The sequence below is a fragment of the Styela clava genome, chromosome 3 (genome assembly GCF_964204865.1).
Source record: "Styela clava chromosome 3, kaStyClav1.hap1.2, whole genome shotgun sequence".
NCBI classification, from domain to species: Eukaryota; Metazoa; Chordata; class Ascidiacea; order Stolidobranchia; family Styelidae; genus Styela; species Styela clava.
Genome location: NC_135252.1, coordinates 12,763,371 through 12,789,864, shown reverse-complemented (window position 1 = coordinate 12,789,864; position 26,494 = coordinate 12,763,371). Strand labels below are relative to the sequence as shown.

Below are 26,494 nucleotides of genomic sequence, written 5' to 3'. Positions count from 1 at the left end.
GCGCGGCGGTGTGGCTCATCGTGCTACGCGTTAGGAATACGCTCGCCACCCCACCTCTAATTACTCTTCGTGGGATCGCAGGTTGGAATCCCATGCGGGCAGTTGTGGGGTTAAGCCGGTTCGCACCGGTTCAATAGGACCGTCTCACGGAATTTTTTAGATCAGCTAACCGGTTAACATTACTGGTTACTGTCAATGTTCTGTTTGTAACAGAACCGGCTGAAAAATATGATCTTTGTAAAGGAACCGGTTGACAAAAAATTTGAATCCTACCACTGCATGCGGAGATGATTATTTGCGAGAGGATTGGTGGACTCCTTGCCGCAATAGGGTGGTTCACGTAACCGCTATCAAGTCCATACTTACGAAAACTAGTAACTAACTAATCCTATACCCGACATGGAATGGTAACCCGAAGAGAGGCCGTGGTTCGCCATATGGTTAAGCCGTCTCATAACTTTTCTCTCCCCCGGGATAAATATGTAAATTGTAAACAACTCGGAAATATCTAAGGTCAAAGGTTATGAATTCTGGCGCCCAGTCAGTCGTCTGCTCTTACAGTGTTGGTGCCTGATGTTACAGTATTATGATAGATAATAGTCTAGTTTGAATTTAAACCTTCCGCAAATCATGATTGTTCGAGTCGTTGTGGATTAAAATACACAGATCACTTACCACATTCTTCATTCGTATCCGCTTATTTTTTTATTTAATCGAACTGCGTTAGTCTCTTTTATTCGAGGATGAACGCCGTTGTTCTGTTGTTTGTAGACCGTTACCGAATGTACCGTGCACTAACGTTAGCTTATAACGTTGAATGTGAGATATATAGGCCTAGTTTTACAAACGGGATACCGGTACCGAACAAAATTGTAGTTTATAGTCCTCGTTCACTGTTTAGTTAAATTTGACATTCTACTGTTCTATTATCAGATCTATGTACCGGTACGGTAACGCTACCGGTAACTCACATATGATATCGTATTGCTTAACTCTATACAGCGTTACGATCATTTCACTTTCAATTCCATTTTACGCTTTTAGATCAAGTAGCCTAGTTCATAAACCCTACCAGTACATTGCAAATATTTGCTCCCACATTATGCAAGAGTGGTTCTAATAATTAAAATGTATAAAATGACTTTGTTTATTTGCTTGACCTGTTCTTAATTACTGGAATATAAACTTTTTGATTTTATTTTAGTAGACGAAATTAGTTAATATTTAGTTACTTTTGCCGACACATTGTTCATTTTAAAGTATGTAGATGACCTTGCAATCTGAAATACAGAGACGATAAGTCAATTATACCTATGACACACATCGAACAGAATATCCTGTTCAATGGAATAACAATAGTTATTATTAGTCACTTGTTGCTGCATGCAGAGGTATTGGGTAAGTGTTCATACAAGTGTGTGAAATAGTGAATACTAACAAAAAAATCCTTGTTATGAGACAATAGACCTGTATAGCTTAATGTGTAAATAGAAAATGATCAGAAAACTTATCATAGTGAATTAAATCGTGATTTATATGTAGAACCAATATTAGATTTTTACAACAATGCTATACTTTAATAATGACAAAATAATATATATTGTACAACAGGTATCTTGGAGTATAGCGATTCATGTCCAGGACGCTACGCAGATTTTGTATCGACTTACCCAAATGATACTGGAGTCTGGTCGTGTGAAAATGGCGGAACTACAGCTACAAGTATATGTAGTCTCGATTGTACACACCCTCATTTTCTAAATCCATATCAACCAAACCTCGTAATATCGTGTTTTGTATTATGGAGCACAATTACCAAGGAGGTTGTTGATGCACAGTGGTATAACTTGATACCATATTGTACACGTGAGTGATTGTCTTTTTTAGTATTTACTTGGGTTGTCTGATTACTGTGGCTATATGGATTATAATTTACTGCTTGCACCAAAGCAAATTAAATTGAATTTAAATTCTAATCTGTCAAAGTTTCATTTTTACGATCTTCTCAAAGGAACAAAATTTGCTACACAGAGAATGACCATGTGGCTTTTTCACGCATAGCAGTTTTGTACACTGTACAGTACTTCTTACCGTGTTTCCCCGAAATTTAGACAGGATTTAAATTTATTTTCTTTTGAAAAATAACACTATGATTTTTTTTTGGAAGAGGTCTTTTGAGTTCATTTAACAAAAATAAAATTACATTGTAGAAAATCACGAGATTTTTTAATAAACTTTATATAAAAACCGACATCCATTGTTTTTATTTGTATTTCCTATACAAAAATTGTGACAAATATCTTAATTGTGACTGTGACATCACACAGTCTTGAATAGTGGTGCGATCTTCACCTTACCTCAGGTCATTGAACCTTTCCTCTCCCACACATTTTAAATTCATTTTAAGAGTAGGGTTTAATTAAAATCATTTTTAAAATTCAAATTAGGTCTTAATTTCAGACCAGGTATAATTTTCGAGGAAACACGGTAGATGATTAGCCATTGCTGTGTTCTGTGTTATGTCATAAAAAATTGGGTCGCCATAAGCTGTGGTAATAAATAGTGGGTTGCAACTCTAAAAAGTTTGGGAACCACTGGTCTATATATCTTCAATGTTCAGATGGTAAATAGAAGGGATTCCAGTGGTTGTTTTACTCTTTCAGGTTTTACTTGTAGGATTCCAATGGTGGAGGGTTTTGGAAATCCAATGCACTGTACTGAGGAAACAGTGACTCGAGAAGTCAAGGGGGAGACGACAAAAAATTATGGATACAATCTTGGAGTAAGGTGTACTATCCCCTGTCAGGGTGAATCATATTATACCAATGAGATTGAGTGCAGAGATCGTGGATATGTACATGAATTATATGATCAACAGGAGTCTGAATATGGGAATTGGGCAAGAGGAGAATGGCAACCTGTGGAACAGCAGTGCTCTTGTGAGACATTAAGCCTATATTTGCTTATTTAAAAAAAATATTATTGATTAGATTCTGTACATACAAGTTCTGTAGCAGATTCTGTAACTGCTTCCCTGGCAAAAACATTCTAAAGGCAAACAATACTAATTAAATTATTTTCTTTTCACACATTAGTTTAAAATTTGCATACATCAGGTTTCTAAATGGATTAGGTTTCCTAACCTGTAAATCCACTTTTTACTTCAATCTTTTATTTAACAGATGATCCATGTCCTGATATGATGCCAATGGTTGCGATTGAAAGTGATTTAATTTATCAATGTTCCAAGGGTAACCAGCTGTTTTCAGAATGTACATTTTCCTGTGAGCAAGCATTTGGAAAACGTGAAATAAGTCACACGAAACTTATTGTTTGCAAAAGGGATGAGAGTGGAATGAGTAATTGGAATGGTACAGTACCGTCATGCCAAGGTGGGGTTACTTGAAATTATATTACATATTCAACCTATGAATTGAAGAGGTAGATATTTACGATTGTTCTGAACATCAGATTATATTCCATCATAGAAATGATAGCGGTGGCCTAGCAGTCAAAGTTTTAAACTTGGCGTCAAAGATAACACGTGGGCCCTCACACTCACTCAGGGTATGTATTGCCAAACCCAAAATATCACTGTGCAGAACATGAACATGATGTTGTAAATTTTGAGCAGAATGTATTCAAGATCGATCTAATTGATGACTTATGAATAGGAAATTGAGAACTACAGCCTACAGGCCTACAGCACACATTTATTATAGCTTTTTAAAGTTGTGTTACAGCTATTCCTTATATTACCATAGGTCGGTTTTGCAAATATCAATTATAATTACACCCTTCACCCCGAACAAGGTTGTGTACATATGGCCACTGATATGACCTAGGCTAGGGAGATCTTTAATATTTATTCAATTATAAAAGTCGGTGTTCTAAAGGTGTTAAACTTAACTTTGATGTTATTTCAGGTTAAAATTCCTGATTCATATCCTTTGCCAACCCCTTCAACTGTAATAAATTGGGTAGGTAATGTCGAACCAGAAAGATTCAGGTCCTATCTCATTGCCTTGCAATGGCTGCTTGTGCAGATCCTTGTTCATAGCAAAAGACATATAAATACGTTTTAATAAAAAATACACTACTACTATTTATTTATTCCCTCATGGTTAGAAAATTCTAACCACCAATGGTATTTATTTTTTTTGTATTTGCAAGATGCTACTTCAAGCTGTGACCCCATACCTTTGAATTACGGCGAAAGAAAATATCATTGCACTAACAGAAATAACATTGGCTCAGTATGTAATATACTCTGTGAGACTTTCAGCTACCCTCATGGACCTCCTTCGATAGTTTGTACACATTCATACGAAGGCTCGAAATGGAAACCACAAAATCCACTTTTTGTCAATGCAATGCCACGCTGTGAAGGTAATGGTTTTTAAATATTTATTCATTACACCAGCAGTTCCCAAAGTGGTTGCTGCGACGCATGAGTGCGGCGATTTGCAAAGTGCACCTGAAAAGAATTGTGTTAAACATTTTGAACCAGGGGTGTCAAACATGCGGCCCGTGGGCCGCATGCGGCTCCAGAGCACTTCCAATGCAGCCCTCGAACGCTTAACAATATTTGTAAATTTTTGCGAATTTTTTTTTATTATTTCGTGAAATGTGGCGGAAAATCTCTAGTCCGAAAAGTCAGTCATTTGTATTATTGTATTGTATTACTGAAATTAATCAAACATTCTCAATGATCCAGAATAACCGATGATCATGTGACCTCTTTAATTAGAGTTGGTTCTGTAAAATCATTTCAGCCTGATATTAGTGAGCTGGAGGCACAAAAGAGATGCCAAACGTCAGGACATATGTAATAAAAAAAAAACAGTTTATTCTGTAGTATTTTTGTAAATTTTAGGCTTATATATTTAGATTTAATTGTTTTTTAGTGTATGTATTATTCTCTTCTTATCAAAACTTTGTTCAAGAATGTTTTGGATGGTTGTACATAAAAATTTATGATTTCTTGTAATAAATACAGTAAATTGCAATAATATTTGTAGTGCGAAAAAGCCAAAAATTAATATGTGTATAAGGCATTTGAAATTCGAGAAGATACCAAAACTTTATTCGGCTGTTCAATTGCATCACAATATATGTCACAAACTATACCTATCTAAAAATTCAAGTATCGATAGACTTCAAGTATACATTGTCAAAATATATCAAAAACTATTTGCGACCCTTTGCACAATTCCCAAAATGCAATGCGGCCCTCGAAAACCCACGAGTTTGACACCCCTGTTCTGAACAACTAACATATGATAAAATATTTTACATAGCCTATCGTATTTATAAATATTTTATTGTTTTTTATTCAAAATGCTGTGTATATGATTCAATGAATTCATTTTACCTTTCTAAGTCGTTTACTTTATGTTACGAGTGACCGCCCCCTATTGTTACATAGCTGTTACGTTACAGTTGAAAAGTACACTACATGCCGCAATTTTTGCACTGCAAAATTTCGATCTGCAGTTTATTTATTTGCTGAACAGAGGTGATTTTTTTAGTAAAACAAAAAAAATCAGGCAGAAATGGGAAGAAGAGTTGAAGAGTTGACCCTGCTTTTTTATTTTTTAGGCTTACATGCTTACAAACTTTGTTTAAGTTTTATTTGGAGGCAGCAATTTTGTTTCTTTGTGTAAGTGCGCCATGATTTTTTCCCTCATAATTTCGAGCCGCACGAACAAAGCATTGTAATGAGTGGGGAAAGATTCAGAATACTATTATCTCTTTTATTTGCCTTGATTTGCCAAGACGTTATCTATTTCATGTTATATCGGTCAGTTGTGAAATATATTCCCTATCATTCAAAATGTTCATATGATAATATTACAGAAATAAAATGTCCTGATCCTGCATCCTTCCAACATGGAGATTTAGATTTTTGTGATAACACAGATATGACAAAACTACAAACCGTCTGCCTTTTTCGATGCCCTCGTGGTACTCGTGCACTTGATAATAAGAAGATTAGACTCAGGTGCTATCATACAATACAAGAACACTATGAGTTTTTGAATGATTTTACTGGATTTTTTGCACAGTGGACTATTGAAGAGTACCCATGTACAAGTTAGTATTGCTGCATTTTTGTGTATAGTTCGCTTGGAGAGAAAACTTGAAGCTAAATAAGATAGCACAGTGAGTCGTTGTATACTGAATACGGACTGAAGCAGGCCTTTGTATGAAAGAGAATTGTGCAATGATGGCAAATTTTTTTTGTCTGGTTTTCGAACAATACAGTAACAAACATTACAGAGCCAATTGAGCTATATGTAATAAAAAGTGTTCCCTTCAATTAAAATAAAACAGCCAAATCCTAGGTGAGATATCGGGTCCAATAGGACTCAGAAGAAATCTGAACAAAATAAAGTATTTGTATTAAAGTATATTAAGTTCTTCTATCTCTAAGTAATGGATATTTGAAATCGATTTATCCACTAGTTGCTGAAAAAAGCGATTTTTTTTTTCTAAAATCAACAAGAATTTATCAAAACATCTACAGGCCCACTTCATGTCCTATAATAGTCCTTAAATTACCTATATCATGTTTTAAAACTAAAAAATTTTCATCTAGTTGCATACTGTGAGGAAATAAATTCTGAAAGTATTGGCTCTATTGGTAGTGTTATGTGCTCTGGGAATAAATTTGGAGATGAGTGCCTTTTCTTATGCCCGGGTGGTTATAAGTTAGATTCTGAATTGAGGTGGTCAACATGTGATGATAAGGACCAGACTGCTTTCTGGAATCCACCTCTTCCAAACTGTATTCCACGTAAGTGTTAGATTGTTTATGATGATGATAAGGAATGTTTATTACTAATACATTGTGATACGAATATTCAATTGATATTAATAAAAGTATACGGTTCTCAAATTATTAATTTCGAGCTCATGTTTGGTTATAGCTTATAAGTGACGACAGTTTATCAATGAATGAAGATCAGTGGTCCTCAAACTTTTATGATCTGTGAACCCCGGCCAGAAACTCTCAAACTTCCCCCTGCTCTTCTATAAATATACCTAGTATTGCTTTTAACACGTTTTCATAAGTTATTTCATGCACCACGAATACAAAAGAATGAATGCATTGCAGTTAAAGTGTTTAATGTACACGATTTTGCTGGTGGACCCCAAAGAACTGCTTCATGCCTTTCTAGGGCTGATGGGGGCCTCAGTATGAGAAATATTATCTAGATTCTTATAACTTATCAGCTTTAAAATCTAGATTAAATGACTTTGATTACTATACCCCAATGTATGTATGCATGTTGATTCACATCAGAAAACAGCATTTTAAAGTTTTTTCTCTCATGCTCTTTTAAATGGTATATATCAAGTGCAGTGTAATAACTGAATATTTATAAATTGAACAAATTTTCTAGTGCCGCCTCCCCCACCACATCCAGAAGCTGGAGTTCAAACTTTGTATCCTAGTGTCGTTGGTGAGATAGACAAAAAGTATTTAGCTTTCAAGGAGAATCTTACATGGAGCAGAGCAAAAGCGTATTGCAGTGGTAATCAGTTAATTTCCCACTTACTGCAGATGCATTTGGAGTTTAAATAGAAATATTTTATTTTACACTGGTTGTCCTTTATTCTCTCATTTTCCCCCTATGCAAATTTCAAAAATTATAAATCTATCTCCTGATATTTCATGTTATATTTTCACTTCTACAAATATCTACCTATCTGAATAGATTCCATTTGAAGATATAGAAGCTACAGTTGTATTTTCAACTACCGGTAGATACAAGTTCTTTGAGTTATCATTATTATTTTTTTTATTTGAAAAGCTATGTGGGGAGAACTAGCGATGCCAAAAAATGAGGCTATTCACAATTATTTGTTGGGAATGATATCAGATATGCATTTACCAGATGATCCTCAGCAAGGTATAGAATTTTTTATTGTTTGTTATTTTTGTAAAATTTATGTTAGGGTGATAGGGATTCCCTAATCAAAATACTGCAATCCAAATTAATTGCCTTAAAATCTCATCCCAATTTTAGCATGCTCTTGTTTTACACTTGTCCCACCACGTTAGGGTATTTATATAGGTATATATCATGGAGAAAATGGTTAAAGTAAGGTAAGCATATATGAAGTGAGATTCATTCTTTTTTCTGGACTGGGAAATATATATTACTATAGCAGAAGGTTAGAGTATTCATATGAACTGAGATTCATACAATTGGTACAAGCGTGTAACACAATATCCTTTACGTTCTCAAATGTTTCGAATTTGTGTTTATATTCAGATATCTACTGTGATACATACAGGTATAGGTCATTAAAATTTCTCTTGTTTTGTAGTAATCACTTTCTAACTATGCTATTATATTGCTATTCAGGGGTTTGGATAGGAATGAGTGACTCCCAGTCTGAAAGTCATTGGAAATTTGTTGATGGAGAGGATGTTGAAAAGCCTGCATCATTTTTGGGTAAATATTTTCATTAGTGTTTGACATTGATTCCACTGGTATTTTCTTTGATTTGAATATCACTTCCAAATGCTCTACTTCAGGGGAAAATACGGCCCGCGGGCCGGATCTGGCTCGTGGCGTCCTTTCATCCAGCCCGCAACAACACAAAAAAATGGTAAATTTTTTTTTTCGATGAATTTGGTTGCGAGACGAGGCCGTTTTTCTTTCACTGTCATAGCGCAAATAAGGGGACTATATGGAAATAATTTTAAAATGTTCCTCAGAAATTTAGTAACAAATAATACATTGTTCCCATTCCCAAAAGTTGCATGTTTTACGAAAAAGATGCTTTTACTACAAGAAATATGTGCTACAATCTGTCCTATATTCTCTGCTTTTTCGGCAACATTGGCCAATTAACACAGACTTCTGCATGACGTAACAATTAAAATTTTATCAGCTGTAGGCGGGCGGATGAATCTCAGTTTGTACTGCTTGCTCTCGCGTTGGGTAGCTTTTCCATCGTCTTTTTTTAGTTTCTTTTGTTAGGTTATGCTCAGACTGTGGTAAAAGGGGTAAGTAAGCTATTAAAGATTTGTTGATTATTTCTTACCATAGATAGCAATTTTAGTTAAGCTCCAGACTATATAACATTGTTAAATAGGTACGGTGCTGTAACTTCAAGGAAGGCTAGACCTATTCTCATGCTAAAATGAACATCGAACGCATTTTACAAGTCATGTTAACTTCTGTACTGCTTACATGCAATTGTTTTGCTAATAGCTAACCACAGGATAGTTGTCTAGGAAATCTGGTATATTTGTTTTGCTATGATGTCCTTGATCAATATTCTGCGATATAGAGTTTAATATTCAAGACTTCAGAAATGTAGAATTTATATTGTTGAATAAATTGAATAGATATCCGAAGTTTTGGAAATTCATTGTATTGTATTGACATAGTTTGAGTCATACCTGTCCCCCAGTCAAAAAAGTTTGGTGACCCCTGCTCTACTTTCATAAGGTTGTAAGTCGTTTTACATGAACTATAAATACTGTAAGTCAGTGGTCTTCAAACTTTTTGAGACACAACACCATCTACAATATTATTACGTATGATAAGCACTCGCGACTCCAAGTTATATATATATGTTCACCTACAGACACGAAAAAATATTTATCAAATTAGGAAATTTATTGAAAGAACCCAACAACAACGATATTTAATCAGTGTGAAGAATGCGACTGCTTCCTTCCAACGAGATCTTGCATTCGTGGCTTAATGTTGCTCAAGCTCAAACGCAAATCGTGTTCTATGTTTAATCGATTTCGGTGCTTTGATTTCAGCAGACTCATAGCACTAAAAGTCAAGCTTTCAAAAAGATTGATCATACGATATTTTTCTTTTATATGTTTATCAGCCATTTAATAAATTGTAATTATCAATATGACGGTAGCCTGGAAAATGAGGCTTCGCAGTAAAAGCAACGGCCACTGTACAGCACATTTAAGACACAATAACGATTTACTTTAAGATATAAATTACTGTCGTTACGCAATAGCCTTATTATAAAAGAAGTCACTCCAATTCGAAATATCGAAACTTGCTAGCCTATGTAGCGTTATTCAACTTAACAGTGCAGACTGCACACTGTTGTGTATTTGTGTCATAGAACGCTGTTTTTCACACGGACTAAACTTGTGATTATGGTGTCATAATTGATTTATCGTAATTGCTCTTGATATTACCTGTCTGCGTGCTTGTTATTCATTCTTTTGTTTGAAGTATCTAGCGTTAAGCCGGGAAGTCACACACATATTAAAAATAATAAAAGAAAAGACGACGATGGGCACTCGGCGACCCCAGAAATATTTAAGGCGACCCACTTGGGGTCGCTACCCACACTTTGGTGATCACTGCTGTAAGTATATAGGAATCATAAAAACTACGGTACAAACCAAGTTCTTCGTCAAAGATCTTTTAAAGCAATATTTACAAGCACGTCACTGTCTCTCAACAATGCAATTAGCAAAATTTCTTATGTGCGATTCATGAAATATCTTGCAAACACTTGACACGCACGATGACGTGAATTCTCTCGAAATCCTGTGCACGATTTTCGTAAACACTATCTGAACACTTGCCACATTGTCAGCCACCTGGGCAGACCAAGCCATTTTGCAATGACCAGTCAGCTTTTTCTGCATGTGTTTCCGAATTTGGGTTGCATAACAGTAATCTATGGATAAATTGAAATGTTCAAGTTGCATTATTGTGAACTACCCGTGTAAAAGACAATGGAATGAGTACCGTAAATAGCCAAAAATTACGACAATTACGTGCTTTACTAACACGTTAAATGGTTTTATTCAATGTTCTGGTCACAAAAACAAATGCCTGACAACAGAGTAAATTTATATTCAATATAGTCAACTCTAAGTTTCAGAACAGTGGTTCTCTAACTTTCATGATTTGTAGCCCATGTTTAAAAACTTAACACTTGTGGCTCTCTGCTCTTATATAAAATACCCAGATTTGCTTTTAATAAAAGGGAACAAACTAAAGCAAAAGAATAGATGCATTACAGTCGAAGAATTAAACAAATCAAGGTTAGTTAACTTAATATAGTCCTCAGGAATTCTACCCAGTGATGGCCTTCGCTCATTGCCTCCAGAGAATTTTGAGGCCCCAGATGTAGAAAATCCTTGTTTGAGATTCCTTGCTTTAGGAAATATTTCTTAATATCCATGTGTATACGGTATAGCAGGGGTCGGCAAACTTTATGTACCGTGGGCCAACCATAAACATCTCCGGTAGAGCGCGGGCTGCATTATTTTCCGCCTGCAAACAATCGCCACAATAAACTTTAAATCATGGGGCACTTGCACCTTCTATTTCTGTGATAAATTGGACGTGCATGTGGCCTCTTTTAATATACTATCAATAGGGCTGTCCAAAACCGAATAATTTTTTGATTCAAATCGAATATTTTCGCTGAATCGAACTGAATAATCGAATATTATTGCGCAATCCTAAATCGGTCTCTGTTATACAATAAACGCCTGCCCTTCGATGTTGTGGTAACTTATTTGCAGTTACATACATCTGACTTACTGCTGGTATTTTGCAATACCATGTTTTCAGATTTATGAAAGGAGATCACACGCGTGTATGAACCGGTCAAAAAAATTGGAGGGCTCTAAAATTAGGATTTTGAAAATTGTTGAGTGTTGTGAGTAAAAATCGCACAATTCAAAAATTGCACTCTCAATTCTAATGGATTCTAAGGTTCAATAGGGCATGTAAATAAAGCCTGTAGATGCTATTTTAATCCTATTATCACTAGTCTTATGTTTTTTTGTGTAATTTTCAGCAAAATGATAACAATCATTAATATAGATAAAACTGTTGCTCGGATTCAAAATCGCATTTAACATCTTCATAGCTAATTTGTTGACAATATTATTTTATATTGTAGTGCAATTATTTGTGTTGGTGCAGTGGTGAATAGTTGGATATTATAGTATTGCCATCATAAGAAATTACAAATTTCATTGAAAGAAGGTATCGCCATCATAAGGATCCCACAATACCTGTTTCAGATCTGAGTTGCCTATGTCATGTTCCTATGATAACTAACTCTATAACTTAAAATCGATTCTATATATAGAACTATCGTTTATTAACGGCACTAAATTGCCTTTTTTCTCCTTGTTCTCTCTCAAAAACGTTATTACCAATTATAACTTTCAAGTTATGATGACCATGCATGAAATGGATAATCATGTGCCACCGGGCATTAGGAATGACTCATTTATCGCAAAATGAAGGCGAGAGAAATATCGGGAAACCAATTAAGCCTTGAGCGAGATTGGTCTAAGCTCGAAGCGCCACCGCTTGCCCAATGAAAAACGTCCTGCAAAGATGGTTTCAAGCCTTTTCCGCTTTATGTACCTAATTTTAGCGATTCGAAAATTAGCCGAAAAACGATTTGAATAATATTCGATTCGATTTCGAATATTTGGTTCGCTTGGACAGCCCTAACTATCAAGCAATACCATCAATGTGAAAGACGATGTTGTTTCTGTGTCATAGCCAAATCGTTAAAATCAAATGCCAGCATTGTTGCCCTGCAGTACGTCGTCCAAGTGACGATCTGGCAAGCGAATACGAAATTTATTCTTAGTGGCTCTTGCAATGCATTTTATATAAAGCTATTCACCGCAATATGTGTTTCTGAACGTGCACATTACACGTTTTGCATTGACGCACAGATGAGCTTTGGCGCAGCTCCGGGTTGAATTTCGTATTCGCGATGACACGTTTCGTAATGATATTCAACATTAAATCCCATAATAACTGCGGTGCTGACTTGGCATATCAAGCAAACTGGTTTTGAAATGCGTAAAAAATATTTTTCCGTTCAAGCACTTCGGAATGTTCGACCCTTATCACAAACTCCCCTCCATTTTCCAGACATTTTTGAAGTATAAAACTCATCATAAACTTAACTTATACTCACAATCAACGATGGGACATTCGGCTAGTAAACGACATAACTGATGCTACTTACTACAAACCAAGCTCCGTACAGTAGCACTTGTTACTACGTAAATCCTAATTGAGGCAATAATAAATTTAATATCAACTTTGTTTTATGCATTGCAAGTCGGGTCGTTCGAGGGCCACAAAAAATTAGTTCGAGGGCCGCATTTGGCCTGCATGCTGCAGTTCGCATGCTGCAGTGCATATTGAAAAAGAGTAATGACTATTTCAAATTGGTGTACTTCTACAAAGATGTCATGGTGCATGTTCTTTTTTTTCTTATTACAGCACTGCTTAATATAACCAATATTCTAGATTCAAATATATGTAATTTAATTGAAATTATAAATTATTCAATGATATTTTACACAGATATGACTCTAGATGGAAGACTGAGCAAACCTGCTGCCAATGTGTCTGTCGGAGATAGATGGTTTTTTCTTTGGACTATGGATTTCTTTTGTAATCAAAGTGAATGTAAAGAAATTTGTAGTAAACTTGGTGGCACATTGATTAATATTGTTTCTCAAGATATCAATGACGCCGTTACAAAAAAACTTTCTGTGAGTTGAGTATAACTTTATTTTACATATGAATGTAGATACTTTTTCTTAGTTCAATGATACTGCTCATAAGAAAAACTATTGAATCATTCCATTCATGTGGACTTGACTTTTGTGCTTTCATACGCCTTTCACTATGAACAAAGCTCTGCACAAGCATCTGTTGCTATGTATGGAGCTACTTTATTTTGAAATGACTGGAATCTTCTCGGCATTGTCCAATCAATTTACACCCTGGGTGAGGTTGTGGGCATGGGATTTGAATTTTTGACCTACTATGCCAACAGCCAAGTTCAATGACTCCACCACTTAACTACTAACCACTTGCTGTATTATATTTTGGAAACATCTGTTTGTTGAATTTGGAATAGTGCAATCTTGACTCTTGTTTTTCTCATCAATGATTAAGCCTATCATTTGTTATCTGTGTCTGAGGAATCTTTCAAATAAAATGTCTACTGGTTAAAAAACACAACACTTCCACTGAATCTGAATGAATTTTCATTTCGTAGCCTTACTTTCCTTACATTCTTCTTCTTTCACCCTAATATTTTAGTTTTGTCAGTTCGAAATATTATATTTATTACTGGAGGAACATATGACGAACCAGCCTATGATGGAGAGAAATCCAGCAATCATTTTGCATCCCATCCTCCACTGAAATTAATCCTAATAGCAAGCGCATTGCGCCAACCGAGTTAATTGGAAACTGAGTTAATATTGTTCTCTTGTGTTTTTTTCACTTGTTCCCAGATCATGTATAAAATCTGGGCTGATGCAGGTGGAAAACTAGAGCTCCCTTATGGTGCCGGTAATTGGTTTATCAACATTATACGCAACCCACAAAATATGGATGAGTTCAGACAAGGTGATGGTCAGCGGGTCTACCTTTTTGAAGACTGGTATACAAGAAATGGATTTCCAATACCACCAAACAGAGAAGATTTTGCACGTGAGACACATATGTCGTTGCATTTTTCTTACAGAAAAAACTGCAAAAATAATTAGTATTAGATAGAGTATTAGACCTAGCTATCTCACATTGCTCATGTTGGGTTCAAATCTCATACCCCTCACCATACCTGTAGATGCGTCTCTTGCAATAGTTTCAAGCTGTGGAGTCGATATTTCCAAACTCAATATTCAGAATAAATATAAGTTACCTCAGTTTTTTACAGCTTTGTTTATTTGAAAGCTGAGAAACTAGAGAAGGTATTCTCTCTTTTATAAAGAATATTATTTTTTTTTTAAATACAAGATTGACTAAAAATCCATAAATTGTTCATTAATTCATTAATTTTTACCTTCACCTATTTTTTTGCCCAAATTTGAGACTAATTTCAAATTTTTAGCTTTTCAACATTGGCAGCAGCATTCAGACCCAGAAGGATTTTATAATGATGAGCATTGTGTTGCCATACAAGATAATTCAAATTGGATCGATACTTTATGTTCCAGAAAACATCCACCAATGTGTGAATTCGGTGAGATTTTTATTGTCATAGGTCATGGGTTCAAATTTTGACCGGTTCTTGGATCATTTCTTTGTACATCACTTTCTGGTACGCCTGAGGGCATCCTACCTTGAGGTGGCGACTCGTTTGACACATAACACAAAAAAGACTAGAATATGCGTAAATTTATTGTTTGTAAATTTATCATAAGCATTGAGCGTTTGCAAAGACTACAGATGAATGAATCAACCAATTATTAACTATTAAATGCTGCTTTATTATCTCTAAACTACCAGAAAATATTGTACCTATTTCAGGAACATATCCCTTTGAGCGTTGGGCGGGTAGAGGATCTAAAAAACCTGAGCCGAACAATAACTGGCAAATAGAAAACTGTGGTGGATATCTCGTTAATCTTGATCCAGAACCAGCCTGGAATGATTTTGACTGTTTGAGAGAAATGCCGTTTATTTGTGAAGTAGGTAAGAAAATTAAATTCAAATTTTTTAAAAAATATTGCAAATAATAATCGTCTTAGTGCATAGAGTTAAAAAATATTCATTACATCAAAACAATTTAATAATAATAAGTAAATTTTTAATAAAATTAGACAAATCTAAGAGTTATTTATATCTTTTACTAGTCAGAGATCTTCTTTATCATAGACCCTTTTTTGAAAGAATGGAATGATTAAATGTTTCATTTTTCAATAATGGGCCTCTTGTGGCTAGAAACTTGTATTATGATGTCAGTGTCACCCTTTTCTGGTTTCATGATGGTATGTTACAGCCTTGAGTTTCTTAAATTCCACGTCATAATGAATTTTATGAAAGCCTATATGACGTCACTGTAAAACTTACCATACAATATTCAGTCACTCTTTTTCCACGATATTGGGCTAAGTATATGACTTCTTTGAAAGTACAGTATGTTTGAAGGCATTGTACATAAAAATATATTTTTGTTTAGATGTGCATTGCCCTAGTGTGGAAGGAATTTCTCCAGGAACGGGCTATTACTGTTATTTTTCCGAAGCGGACGGAAACCCACAATGTAAATTTTATTGTGATCATGGATTTCAACTCAATTCGGATACTGATATTTCTAACTGCATTGACCCAGATGGGGATTTTGATGGAATATGGACTCCATCGTTTCCAAGCTGTTTTGCTATAGGTAATCAGAACTGGGATGTTTCAGTACATTAGGAGTATGTTCGACAATTATAGTGTTATGTAATTATTTTTAACAAATCCTGCAGGCGATATTTTCAGTTAGCCTACAATTGTATGTAATTTTTTACCTTACTTTTTACACATCGCTATATTTCAGGGGTGGCCAACTCGTCGATTGCGATCAACCGGCCTGCATTAGAAGTATTTTCGACAATTATAGTGTTATGTAACTATTTTTAGTAAATCCTGCAGGCAAATTCTCAATTAGCTTAAATAATGTATGTAGGTAGTTTTTATCTTACTTTTCACACATCGCTATATACCAGGGTGGCCAACACGTCGATTGTGATCGACCTGTCGATCGCCACATCTCGCGCAGTCCATCACGTCTGATGTTGAGTGAAGTTTATAACATACATCAAAAAATTTCCTTGAACCAGTTGAGTGTTTTAAAACAGGAAGAATACTGTACTCTGTACAGGAGTACACTGTACTCAAAATGCGATCTGGGGCAAGCCCGACACAGCATCTTATTACGTAATAAATGCAAGTTTTGCCGCTGCTAAGGTTTCGAAATGAATTATCAATTATTGGTGGCTAAGAACGTTCCTACAATAACTTCTGCAGTATGCGAAAGTTATTGTCTCACTCCAAGAGTAGTGTGATCAATTTTATCCGCAATGGTGGCAGCGGCATCAAAATGAACTATTTTTTTAATTCCAAAAAAGCGAAGAAGCACTTGGTGGCAATTGTAAATTAGATACTGAAGTTTGAACAGACATGTAGCACTCATGGTTTGAGAATATTCATTATTCGCTCTTCAGATAATACATTGATACTTAGCGAGGTTTCTTGAGAAATTTTCAACACTTACGACTAAAAATTAGGCAGGCTTACCGGTATATCTGAATTGAATGCTTTGAATAAATCTTAAATAAATGATGAAACATTTACTCTGGTACAATCAATTTAACAGCTAAAATAGAACATACAAATAAAAATTGTGTGTTAATTTCCTTAATTAAAGAATGCACCTACAAAGCTAAGCTTATTGGAAGCGGGGAAATTTTTTGTATGTGTGTGTGCAGTTATCTGCATATTCAGTACCCATTCGTTTTCGTGTATGATCTTATTACCGATCAGTCGATCGCGAACCTTTTTCAAGATTTTAGTCGATCGCAGAACGCAGGTTGGCGAAATAAAATCTGTAGACAATGACAAACTTGAAAGATTGTGATAATTCCAAGAATAATAGCTCCTCACCTTTGTTAGATTCAAGTGTGACTGTTCATTGTGAATAGTGTAAATAAGCCTCCATTGGTTTCAAGATTTTCTCTATCGTAAAATGTCTTACAACCAATATATTTTTATTTCAACATTTTCAGCAATAAAGTGTCCGAAAATTGATGCAGAAATACTGTCTTTTGAGACATATTTCTCTTGTACTGATTCAGACAACCTGAACTCTAATTGTGTATTCCACTGTGGATATAGCACAAGGCTTACAGTTGATCATAATGAGATTAAATGTGAGGATGTTGATAACGATCTCAATGGTGAATGGAATTTGTCAATACCGGATTGTGTCTGTAAGTGATGGTAATAAATGGGTTATTTAAATTTTATATAAAGTTTGCTCATAATTTACTACACCTATTTCAAACCCATTCTTGGATATTTTGATATTTTGGCCATGCCTGGGTGCAGTTGTGCAGCCAAGGGGGTTGGGGTGGAGCCCCCTCCCCCTTTTGAAATTTTCGAATAACTGAAAAAGTCGCTTATAAAATATGCGATTGCATTTTGTTTTCGTTTGCTTCACATGTTATTTAGGACGTAAACATAATTAATTACGTCTGTGGTAATTCATCTTTCAATCACAAATTTTTCTCAACATAAGTATATCTTGTACTTTCACATAATTGTGAATACAGTGAACATTTTTATATATTCATGGACGCGAGATGTTAAAGACACACAAATGAATAAATTCGCGCTTCAAATTTTTTGATTGAAAAGCGGCAAAATAAAATATTACTGTAGATTAAAACAGGAATCAAACGTTTTGTTGTAGGAGATTCGCGATAGATTAAATACACTTCTTTAGGCATTGAATATCTCAAAATATCATTAATACGTTTGATTGACGTTGAAAACCATACCGTCACTGAAATGAAACACATGTAATAGTGCTCAGAATTTACCTCTTTATACATTTATCCATTCCTTTAAATTGCTATCGAAAATTTTCATGTTAGCATTATACAAGGTTGGACATTTTCCCGGATTGTCATGATATATAAGATAAATAATCTAAAGAATATGCATTCAATTTTTATTGTACATACTCAATTAAATTCTGCTCAGTAAGATTTTATACCAAACCTGGGGATTTTTCTCAGATCATATTTTGAAAATAATGTGAGTGGCAGCATTGCGATAGAGTGGAGTCAGTGTTGCAAGTACAGCTCATATTTGTCGAATTCGCAAAATGGCAGTAAAAACAAGATATAATCGTGCAGTTAACCACACATTTTTTATTTCCCCGGACTACAGTGGTATTTTGGGGTAGTGACTAGTGATGCTTTTATCTTGTCGATGCAACCGCAGGTTAAATTGAAGAAAATTAAATTATTAAAGCAAAACATTTTAAATATGCCTGTATCGATTAGGAATTTATTACTTTTAGGCGACATAGAAATAATTCTTCGAAAAAGTATCGAGGCGATGAATATTGGATATACATTTACTAAAACACCTACCGGATTTCCTGTCGAATAAGTCTACCCAGTAAATAAGACGAAGCCCGTTTCCAAGCCTGAAAAAATGGGTTTTTGCATATAACCTGCCAATAAGTCGGGGTAGTAAAATCGCATCAACATCTGAATCACAAATTACCATGAAATGCCTTTTGAGCGGTCGCCGCGTTTGCTTGTTGGTCAAAAACGCTTATAATGACATTTTCTTGTAGCGAGATATTCAATCCATAATAACTATGGTAATTCTTTAAATTTTAATCTAATTGTGTTCAACTTGCGATTGCGTCCACCATAAAAGAACATTACCTACCTAATACATAATAAGGCGACAGCAAAAAAATGAAAATTATCATACTCGCCTAATAAGACGATCCCCCCAAAATCAGGCCAAAAATTTGGGTCTAGAAAAGCGACTGCTTCGCGAAGAAATACGGTATATGTATTTTCATTGTACTGAAAAAAATTTTATTTTATGCATTTTTTTAACAATAATATCGGATTCGCCAGATAGCAAAAGTATGTATCAAAACGAAATTTTCATGTCCACAGATTGCCAGGGTATTTTGGAGTAGTGATGTTTTTGTTTTGTGGTAAGAAGACGCAACCGCCAGTTACATTGAACACAATTAGATTAAAAAAGAAACACATTTTACATTCTTGCAGTTGACATGGATTGAATAATTTACACGACATGAAAGCTATTATACTCTTAAAAAGTCGACTACTTCAGTAGTTTATTTTCATTACGATCCAAAAATAGGACATCAGGCGGGCTACTTGGATGAGATGCTTTAATGTTTTGTTACCAGAAATACCAACTATGTAACATTCATTGCTAATGATGCTTTTTTTGTGATTTTTTTTTATACCAAAGTTCTTCAGACGACCATTGAGGCATTGAGAGGTTGGAGAACTTATTTTCGTTCTCATGGGTTTTGGGTATTTCTGTTAACTTTGCCTACTAATTTTGATTGATGACAGGGCTAGGTAAAATACAGTATGAACTTTCTTGTCTTGATTGCAGAACATTATTTTCTTAGTCACCAAACTAGACGCAGTAATGATATATTGATATGTATAAGTGGAAGTAATGTGGAAGTTGAAGATGTGCAATTATGCTCATAATATAGTGCAATTATGCTCATAGATAATAATATGCAAAGCTAGGTTTTTTGAATTTTGTGAATTAGCTTAATAAGACATAATAAATTTGTTGGGAATATTGAAGCGCTCATTACCTGTTATTCATAAGACACCCGTATATGAGATACATTCATTTAAACTTTTTAGTTTTCTTATTTACTTTGTTTGACTATTTATCTTGTTCCTCTTTTTCTGACTCATGATTTAATAAATTATAATGCTTCTCTGAATCACAGACATCACTTGCCCAACTTTGGATCCATCAACTCTAGCACCTGACACTGTTTTTGATTGCACGAGATCAAATATATTTGATTCTGAATGTACATTCAGTTGTCCTGATAGAAGGAAATTAAATGTAGAAACCAGTGTTATAAAATGTGAAGATTCTGATGATGATGGAATAGGAGAGTGGAATGCTCCAATACCTGATTGTATTGGTCAGTTTTTCTCTGCAATTTCATTTGTAGATTAGATTTTTTGTCGTCTCTGATAAGAAGTCAACAACTTAAATGTATTTGAAATAAGGATGTCAATATATGCATAGTAACTGGTAGTAAGTATTTTTAGAAAATCAACTTGAATATGGACATAATTAGTTGTCTATTGGTCCGAGTTGTAATGAATTTTGACTCGATTCCAGTTTTGAACTTAAGAAATTTTAATACAGAAATCTTTGGTGTGTCTTAGCCTTCTTTGATATACTGCTGAATAACTAGTGAAAAATGCTCTTTGAGGTTTTGTTTGAATTTTGACCTCTCTAATCATCATTGAAAATCTGAAATTCTGATTATACTCCTGGTACTGCATAGGGCTGTCCAAGCGAACCAGATATTCGAAATCGAATCGAATCGCAAATTATTCGAATCGTTTTTCGGCTGATTTTCGAATCGCTAAAATTAGGTATCGGTACATAAAGCGGAAATATTTTTACGGGATGTTTTTCACCGGGCAAGCGGCGGCGCTCCGAGCTCAGACCACTCTCGCTCCCGGCTTGCTTAATTGGTTTCCCGATATTTCTCTCGCCTTCATTTTGTGATAAACATGTCATTACTAATGCCCGCCCGGTGGCACGTGATTAGCCATTTCATGCATGGTCGTCATAACAAGGTATAATCGATCGTGACGTTTTTGAGAGAGAACAAGGAGAAAAAGGAGAGAATTTAAAAAACGATAGTTCTATAAATAGAATCGATTTGAAGCTGTTGAGTTAGTTATCATAGGAACATGGTACAGGCAACTCAAAGCTGAAACAGGTTTTGGGATCCTTATGATGGCAATACCTTCTTTAAATTGGAATTTGTAATTTCTTATGATGGCATTACTGTATTATCCATCTATATACCAAGACAACAAATTCCATCTTGCATTTTGATGGCTGTTGTACACTAACAATATTATAGTCATCAAATAATATTGTCATCAAACTAGCTTGGAATTTTTAAATGCAATTTTGAACTTGAGCAACAGTTTTATCTATATTGATGGATGTTATTATTTTGCTGAAATTTACACAAAAAAACATAAAGACTAGTGAATAGGATTAAAATAGCATCTACAGGCTTTACATGTCCTATTAAAACTGAATCCATCAAAATTGAGATTGCAATTTTTGAATAGTGCAATTTTTACTCTTAACACTCAACAGTTTTCGAGACCCAAATTTTGGAGTTCTCCAATTTTTTTGACCAGGTCATACAAGTGTGTGATCTCCTTTGATGTAACTGCACATACATTACCACAACATCGAAGGGCAGGCGTTTATTGTATAATAGAGACAGATTTACTATTGCGCAATAATATTCGATTATTCGGTTCGATTCGGAGAAAATATTCGATTCGATTCGAATCAAAAAATTATTCGATTTTGGACAGCCCTAGTACTGCAACATACTGGCTGAAGTAATACAATATCTGATTTAATAAAAAATTGTGTTAAATCAGTGTGCTCCGAATCCTGGTCACATTCCGTGCGGTCCGCGAGGCGGCCTAAAAATTTTTTATGGCTTCACAATCTCGCAACCTTGGACCCCCTTGTCATATATAATACGTTATATAAACAAACTGTAAAATAACCATATTGTTGTAATTGATTTAGACGTCACCTGTCCATATTTAAATGAATTTATATCAAGCGATACAATAGCAAGTTGTTCTAATGAAAATATGATCGATTCATCTTGTACTGTGAGTTGTAATGAAGGCATGACATTGGATGGTACTGGATCTGAGACAGTTGTTTGTGAAGATAATAATAATGATAAGGTTGGAGAATGGAGTTCAGCTACATCAAATTGTGTTGGTAAATATACTATACTATTTTATTTGGGTAAATCACACCACTTTAATCCTGCTACCATGCCTATTGCTGTTGTCACATTTGTGATTTTGATGAATATAAATCAGGATCATCAAATGCCTATGTCATTGTCCAAGATAGCTTATCGGTTATTGTTGTTCAAGGAAGGTGTCTTTACCAGTAGCTTCAATATACATATTGGAAAGAGCAATGTGAAGACAAAACCAAATTGGGGATTGGCTTGATGGTTAGTGCATCATACTAATTGTTGCATTCATCTGACTACTCAGCGTAGCAGATGTGAATCCAGTGGGAAATGGTTATGTGAGAGGGATTTGCTGGACCCCTCGTCATCATAGAGTGGTTTATTTAAGGCAGGGGTCAGCCACACAGATTTATGAGGTTCCATGTGCCACTGTACGGTGCTTGTTTTGTAGTAAGCTGTATTGTATGTCGTTTACTTAATCATCATTGTTTGTACTCGTAAGTTGGGCTAATTTTGATATTTGAAATTAAATATATCTGGGACACGGAGGGAAGTTTGCGATGGAGTTGCATATTCCAAAGTGCTTGGACGGAAAATATTTCCCTTTTTTGCGCATTGCAAACCAGTTATAACTGGATATGCCAGATCAGCATCGCAGTTATTGGTTATTAGTCTCGTTGTTGCAGACTTTAAACACGGCAATAGAAGGTGCGAATGTGACATAATTTAAAGTTTAATGTGGCGATTATTCTTTGGTGGAAGTAATGCGACTCGCACACTACCAGAAATGTGTATATTAGGCTACGCAACTACATTTAGTTTGCTGATCACTCATGTAAGGGATGATCTGTTACAGCTTTCTCCGCTATCTATTCCATGCATCTGGAAAAAAAAACTGGTTTACATACAGACGATAGGCCCAGGTTTGCCATATGATTAAATACATCTCATCAACTTTCCCCTTCCTTGAAAATCCAGGATTAATAAAATATTACTATCTAACTCAGAATATATTATAGTCTATAATCTGGCCTTTGGTGGAACAAAAAATGCCCTAGACCAGGGGTGGGCAACCCCTGGCACGCGTGCCGAACTTGGCACGCGAGCCCATTTATTCGACACGCGAGCAAGGCTTCGGAAACGAGATCATTCTCCTTCAGATAAAAAGTTTCAAGACTCTGAATTATCTGATGAAACTCGGTGTTCGTTTATTCATTATCGTTTGTTAACAATCCCTTATTTAGTTAAACTCTTTTTGTTCTTTCATGACATATGGCTACAAAAAATATATTATGACGTAACAAATGAGTTAGGACTCCAGAAGAGCGCAGCATTCATTTGGCTACATTCTTACATAATATAATTCGTCTGTGCCACCTTTTTTCTTCATTTCTGCTTGATTTATGAAGTTATACAGCTCATATTGGTTACTTTTATAAATTGATTTAGAAAGAGATACTTTAAAAGCGATTATGGGGGGGGGGGGGGGGATACAAGAGAGGAGTGCAGAAAACGAACTATTGCGTGATTGGGATGTCATTCCCAAAAATTTTCCGTGTCTTAAAAACTTTGCAACTGCATTACTCTCCATGTTTTCATCTACATATGCTTGTGGATATCTCTTCTCGGTTATGAGCTTTATTAAATCTTATAACAGGAGTAGCCTGAAAGATGAAACCAGTAGTTCGTGTATTTCGCTGAAAGTTACAAAATATAAACCCAATGTAAAATCGCTATCAGCGGTAATGCAGCAGCAGAAGTCCCACTGATATATAATAAGAAAAGTAATCGAATCTATTTGTTGGACTAATATTTTCCCGAATAGTGAATTTGCCTGGACATGTTTAAAAGGGTGGTTTTTAATTGTGTATCTTTGCTTTGATAGTAGCAAAGCATTGTTTTTAATTTTTGTCGGCACGCGGAGGAATTTTGTCGTTAAAATTAAGCCGATTTTGGCACGCGAGCCGAAAAAGGTTGCCTGCCCTAGACTCCTTCTTTTGAATCTTTGGTAAAATGTTGTTGCAAAAAATGCTTTGAATTCCTTTAAAATGTTATTGAATGCTCCTTACAATAGCATTGATCGAAAATTACGACTCTAAAGTCTCAACAGAGTCTTAGTAAGTGCAAACCTTTTCATGAAAATAAAGGATAAAATGTGTTCAAGTGACTGCAGTGACATCCGTGTCACCACAATTTTTATCAGCCTCAGGAGAAACTGAGTGCATGCATTTACATTCCACAAAAGATAACAAACTAATATAAATTAATTCTAAATTGAAATACGATGATTTTTAAAATTAAATCCTACTTTGATTTTTAAAATAGTTGCTCCAAGCATCTTCACCCAATCTGATATGTGACATATTTTCAGGCAGTTGGTAAAAAGGCCACACCTAGGGAATCAGTGCGCCACTGAGTGTTCTGATATTTAAATATTTTATAACAGGTGTACGGCCCATTGCATTGTTGGACAATTCAGTACATGTGTGTGTGTGTGTAGTGTAGGCTTCAGGACACGGTGACACTCGTGTTACCTGGTGTTTTGTGGGATTAAACTGACCTGATGGGAAGTTCTGGGGGATGCTATCGGCCAAGGTATTTCATGGTCAGAATTGAATAATAAGCCGACACCGAAAAAATGGAAATTACCATACTCGCCCAATGGGATGGCTCCCCAAAATCAGGCAAAAAATTTTGGTCTAGAAAAGCGACTTATTCGCCGGTAAATCTGGTAACTTTTAATGTAATTTGTTGTTATTTATATTTTATGAATTTTTTTTCAGGAATACTATGCCAAATATTTTCAAATTCTGATTTTTCTGCTGGAACATCATTTGACTGCACAAATATGAACAATTTTGGTTCAGTTTGTACATTCGAATGTATTGATACAATGAAATTAACTGGTGGATTGGACACAATAGAATGTGTTGATTCAAATGATGATGGTGTTGGTGAATGGAATATTGATGTACCTGATTGTATTGGTAAGAAGAGTAGATTTATTAAGTATTGTTGTTTTGGAAAAAATTATCATGAGGACATATTAACAGTATTAAATGCTCATTCATGAGTCTTTTTTTTGTTTTCTAGATGTTCTATGTCCTGATCTATCTACTATTGTAACGAATGAAACACAAGTAACATGTACAAATGGATTTATAAAAAATTCAAATTGTGATATGAGTTGTCCTGAAGGAATGACATTGGATGACAGTACAGGATCTGGATCTGTGATTTGTGAAGATAATGATGGTGACGGAGAAGGAGAATGGAATGAATCTGCAGCTAGTTGTAAAGGTAGTGAATGCTATCAGGATTATATAAATCATTTCTTGTTGTAGATGGTCATTGTTCCAAAGCTTTCGCTAAATGTTGCAATATTGTGACGCTTGATTACATGATATTCCAACTGAATACTCCAGGTAACCTATTAATTAGCTGGAATAACAAGTTTCTGAACAATTTCCTATTCCGTATTACTCCTATCGTTGACCAATGAATTGTTAAATACCTATGTTATCCTGTTTCACAGTCATAACTTGTCCGACCTTGGATCCATCAACTCTAGCACCTGAAACTGTTTTTGATTGTACTGGAACAAATACATTTGATTCTGAATGTACATTCAGTTGTCCTGATAAGAAGAAATTAAATGTAGAAACCAGTGTTATAAAATGTGAAGATTCAGATGATGATGGAATAGGAGAGTGGAATGCTCAAATTCCTGATTGTATTGGTTCGTTTTTTTTCTGAATATGTATGTAAAATGCTTTTGATTTTATCAATGAGACATAATTAATAACACTTTATAATTAATGAGGATAAAATTATCTTGCTCCTTTGTAACAATGTCATTACTTTATTTTAGATATCTCCTGTCCATATTTCAGTGAATCTATATCAAGCGATACGATAGCAAGTTGTTCAAATGAAAATATAATCGATTCATCTTGTACTGTAAGTTGTAATGAAGGCATGACATTGGATGGTACTGGATCTGAGACAGTTGTCTGTGAAGATAATAATAATGATGAGGTCGGAGAGTGGAGTGCAGCTGCTTCTAATTGTATTGGTAAAATATAATTTACTGTTATATTTGGTTGAGTTACACTCACTCTAA

The 26,494-nt window shown here is 35.0% G+C and overlaps 1 protein-coding gene across 1 annotated transcript; it reads left to right on the top strand.

Moving 5' to 3' along the window:
* The first annotated feature begins 1,208 nt into the window (after window positions 1-1,208).
* LOC144420841 (uncharacterized) lies at window positions 1,209-26,457 on the top strand. The gene is made up of 22 exons (XM_078110534.1): window positions 1,209-1,398; window positions 1,612-1,866; window positions 2,664-2,939; window positions 3,183-3,392; window positions 4,174-4,389; window positions 5,860-6,096; window positions 6,602-6,799; window positions 7,410-7,541; window positions 7,821-7,919; window positions 8,379-8,468; window positions 13,368-13,558; window positions 14,312-14,510; window positions 14,911-15,042; window positions 15,330-15,494; window positions 15,982-16,188; window positions 17,573-17,776; window positions 20,323-20,526; window positions 22,185-22,388; window positions 25,155-25,358; window positions 25,465-25,671; window positions 25,907-26,110; window positions 26,243-26,457. The coding sequence occupies exons 1-22, from the start codon at window positions 1,314-1,316 to the stop codon at window positions 26,455-26,457; spliced, it is 4,134 nt and encodes a 1,377-aa protein (XP_077966660.1). The 5' UTR covers window positions 1,209-1,313.
* The last annotated feature ends 37 nt before the right edge of the window (window positions 26,458-26,494 follow it).

What these genes read in the sequence shown, in the direction of transcription:
- LOC144420841 (XM_078110534.1), top strand. Translation starts at nt 1,314, where the DNA reads ATGACACACATCGAACAGAATATCCTGTTCAATGGAATAACAATAGTT. An exon ending in CCGTTACAAAAAAACTTTCT is followed by an intron (nt 13,559 to 14,311) that starts GTGAGTTGAGTA and finishes ACTTGTTCCCAG; the next exon opens with ATCATGTATAAAATCTGGGC. An exon ending in ATCTGCAGCTAGTTGTAAAG is followed by an intron (nt 25,672 to 25,906) that starts GTAGTGAATGCT and finishes CCTGTTTCACAG; the next exon opens with TCATAACTTGTCCGACCTTG.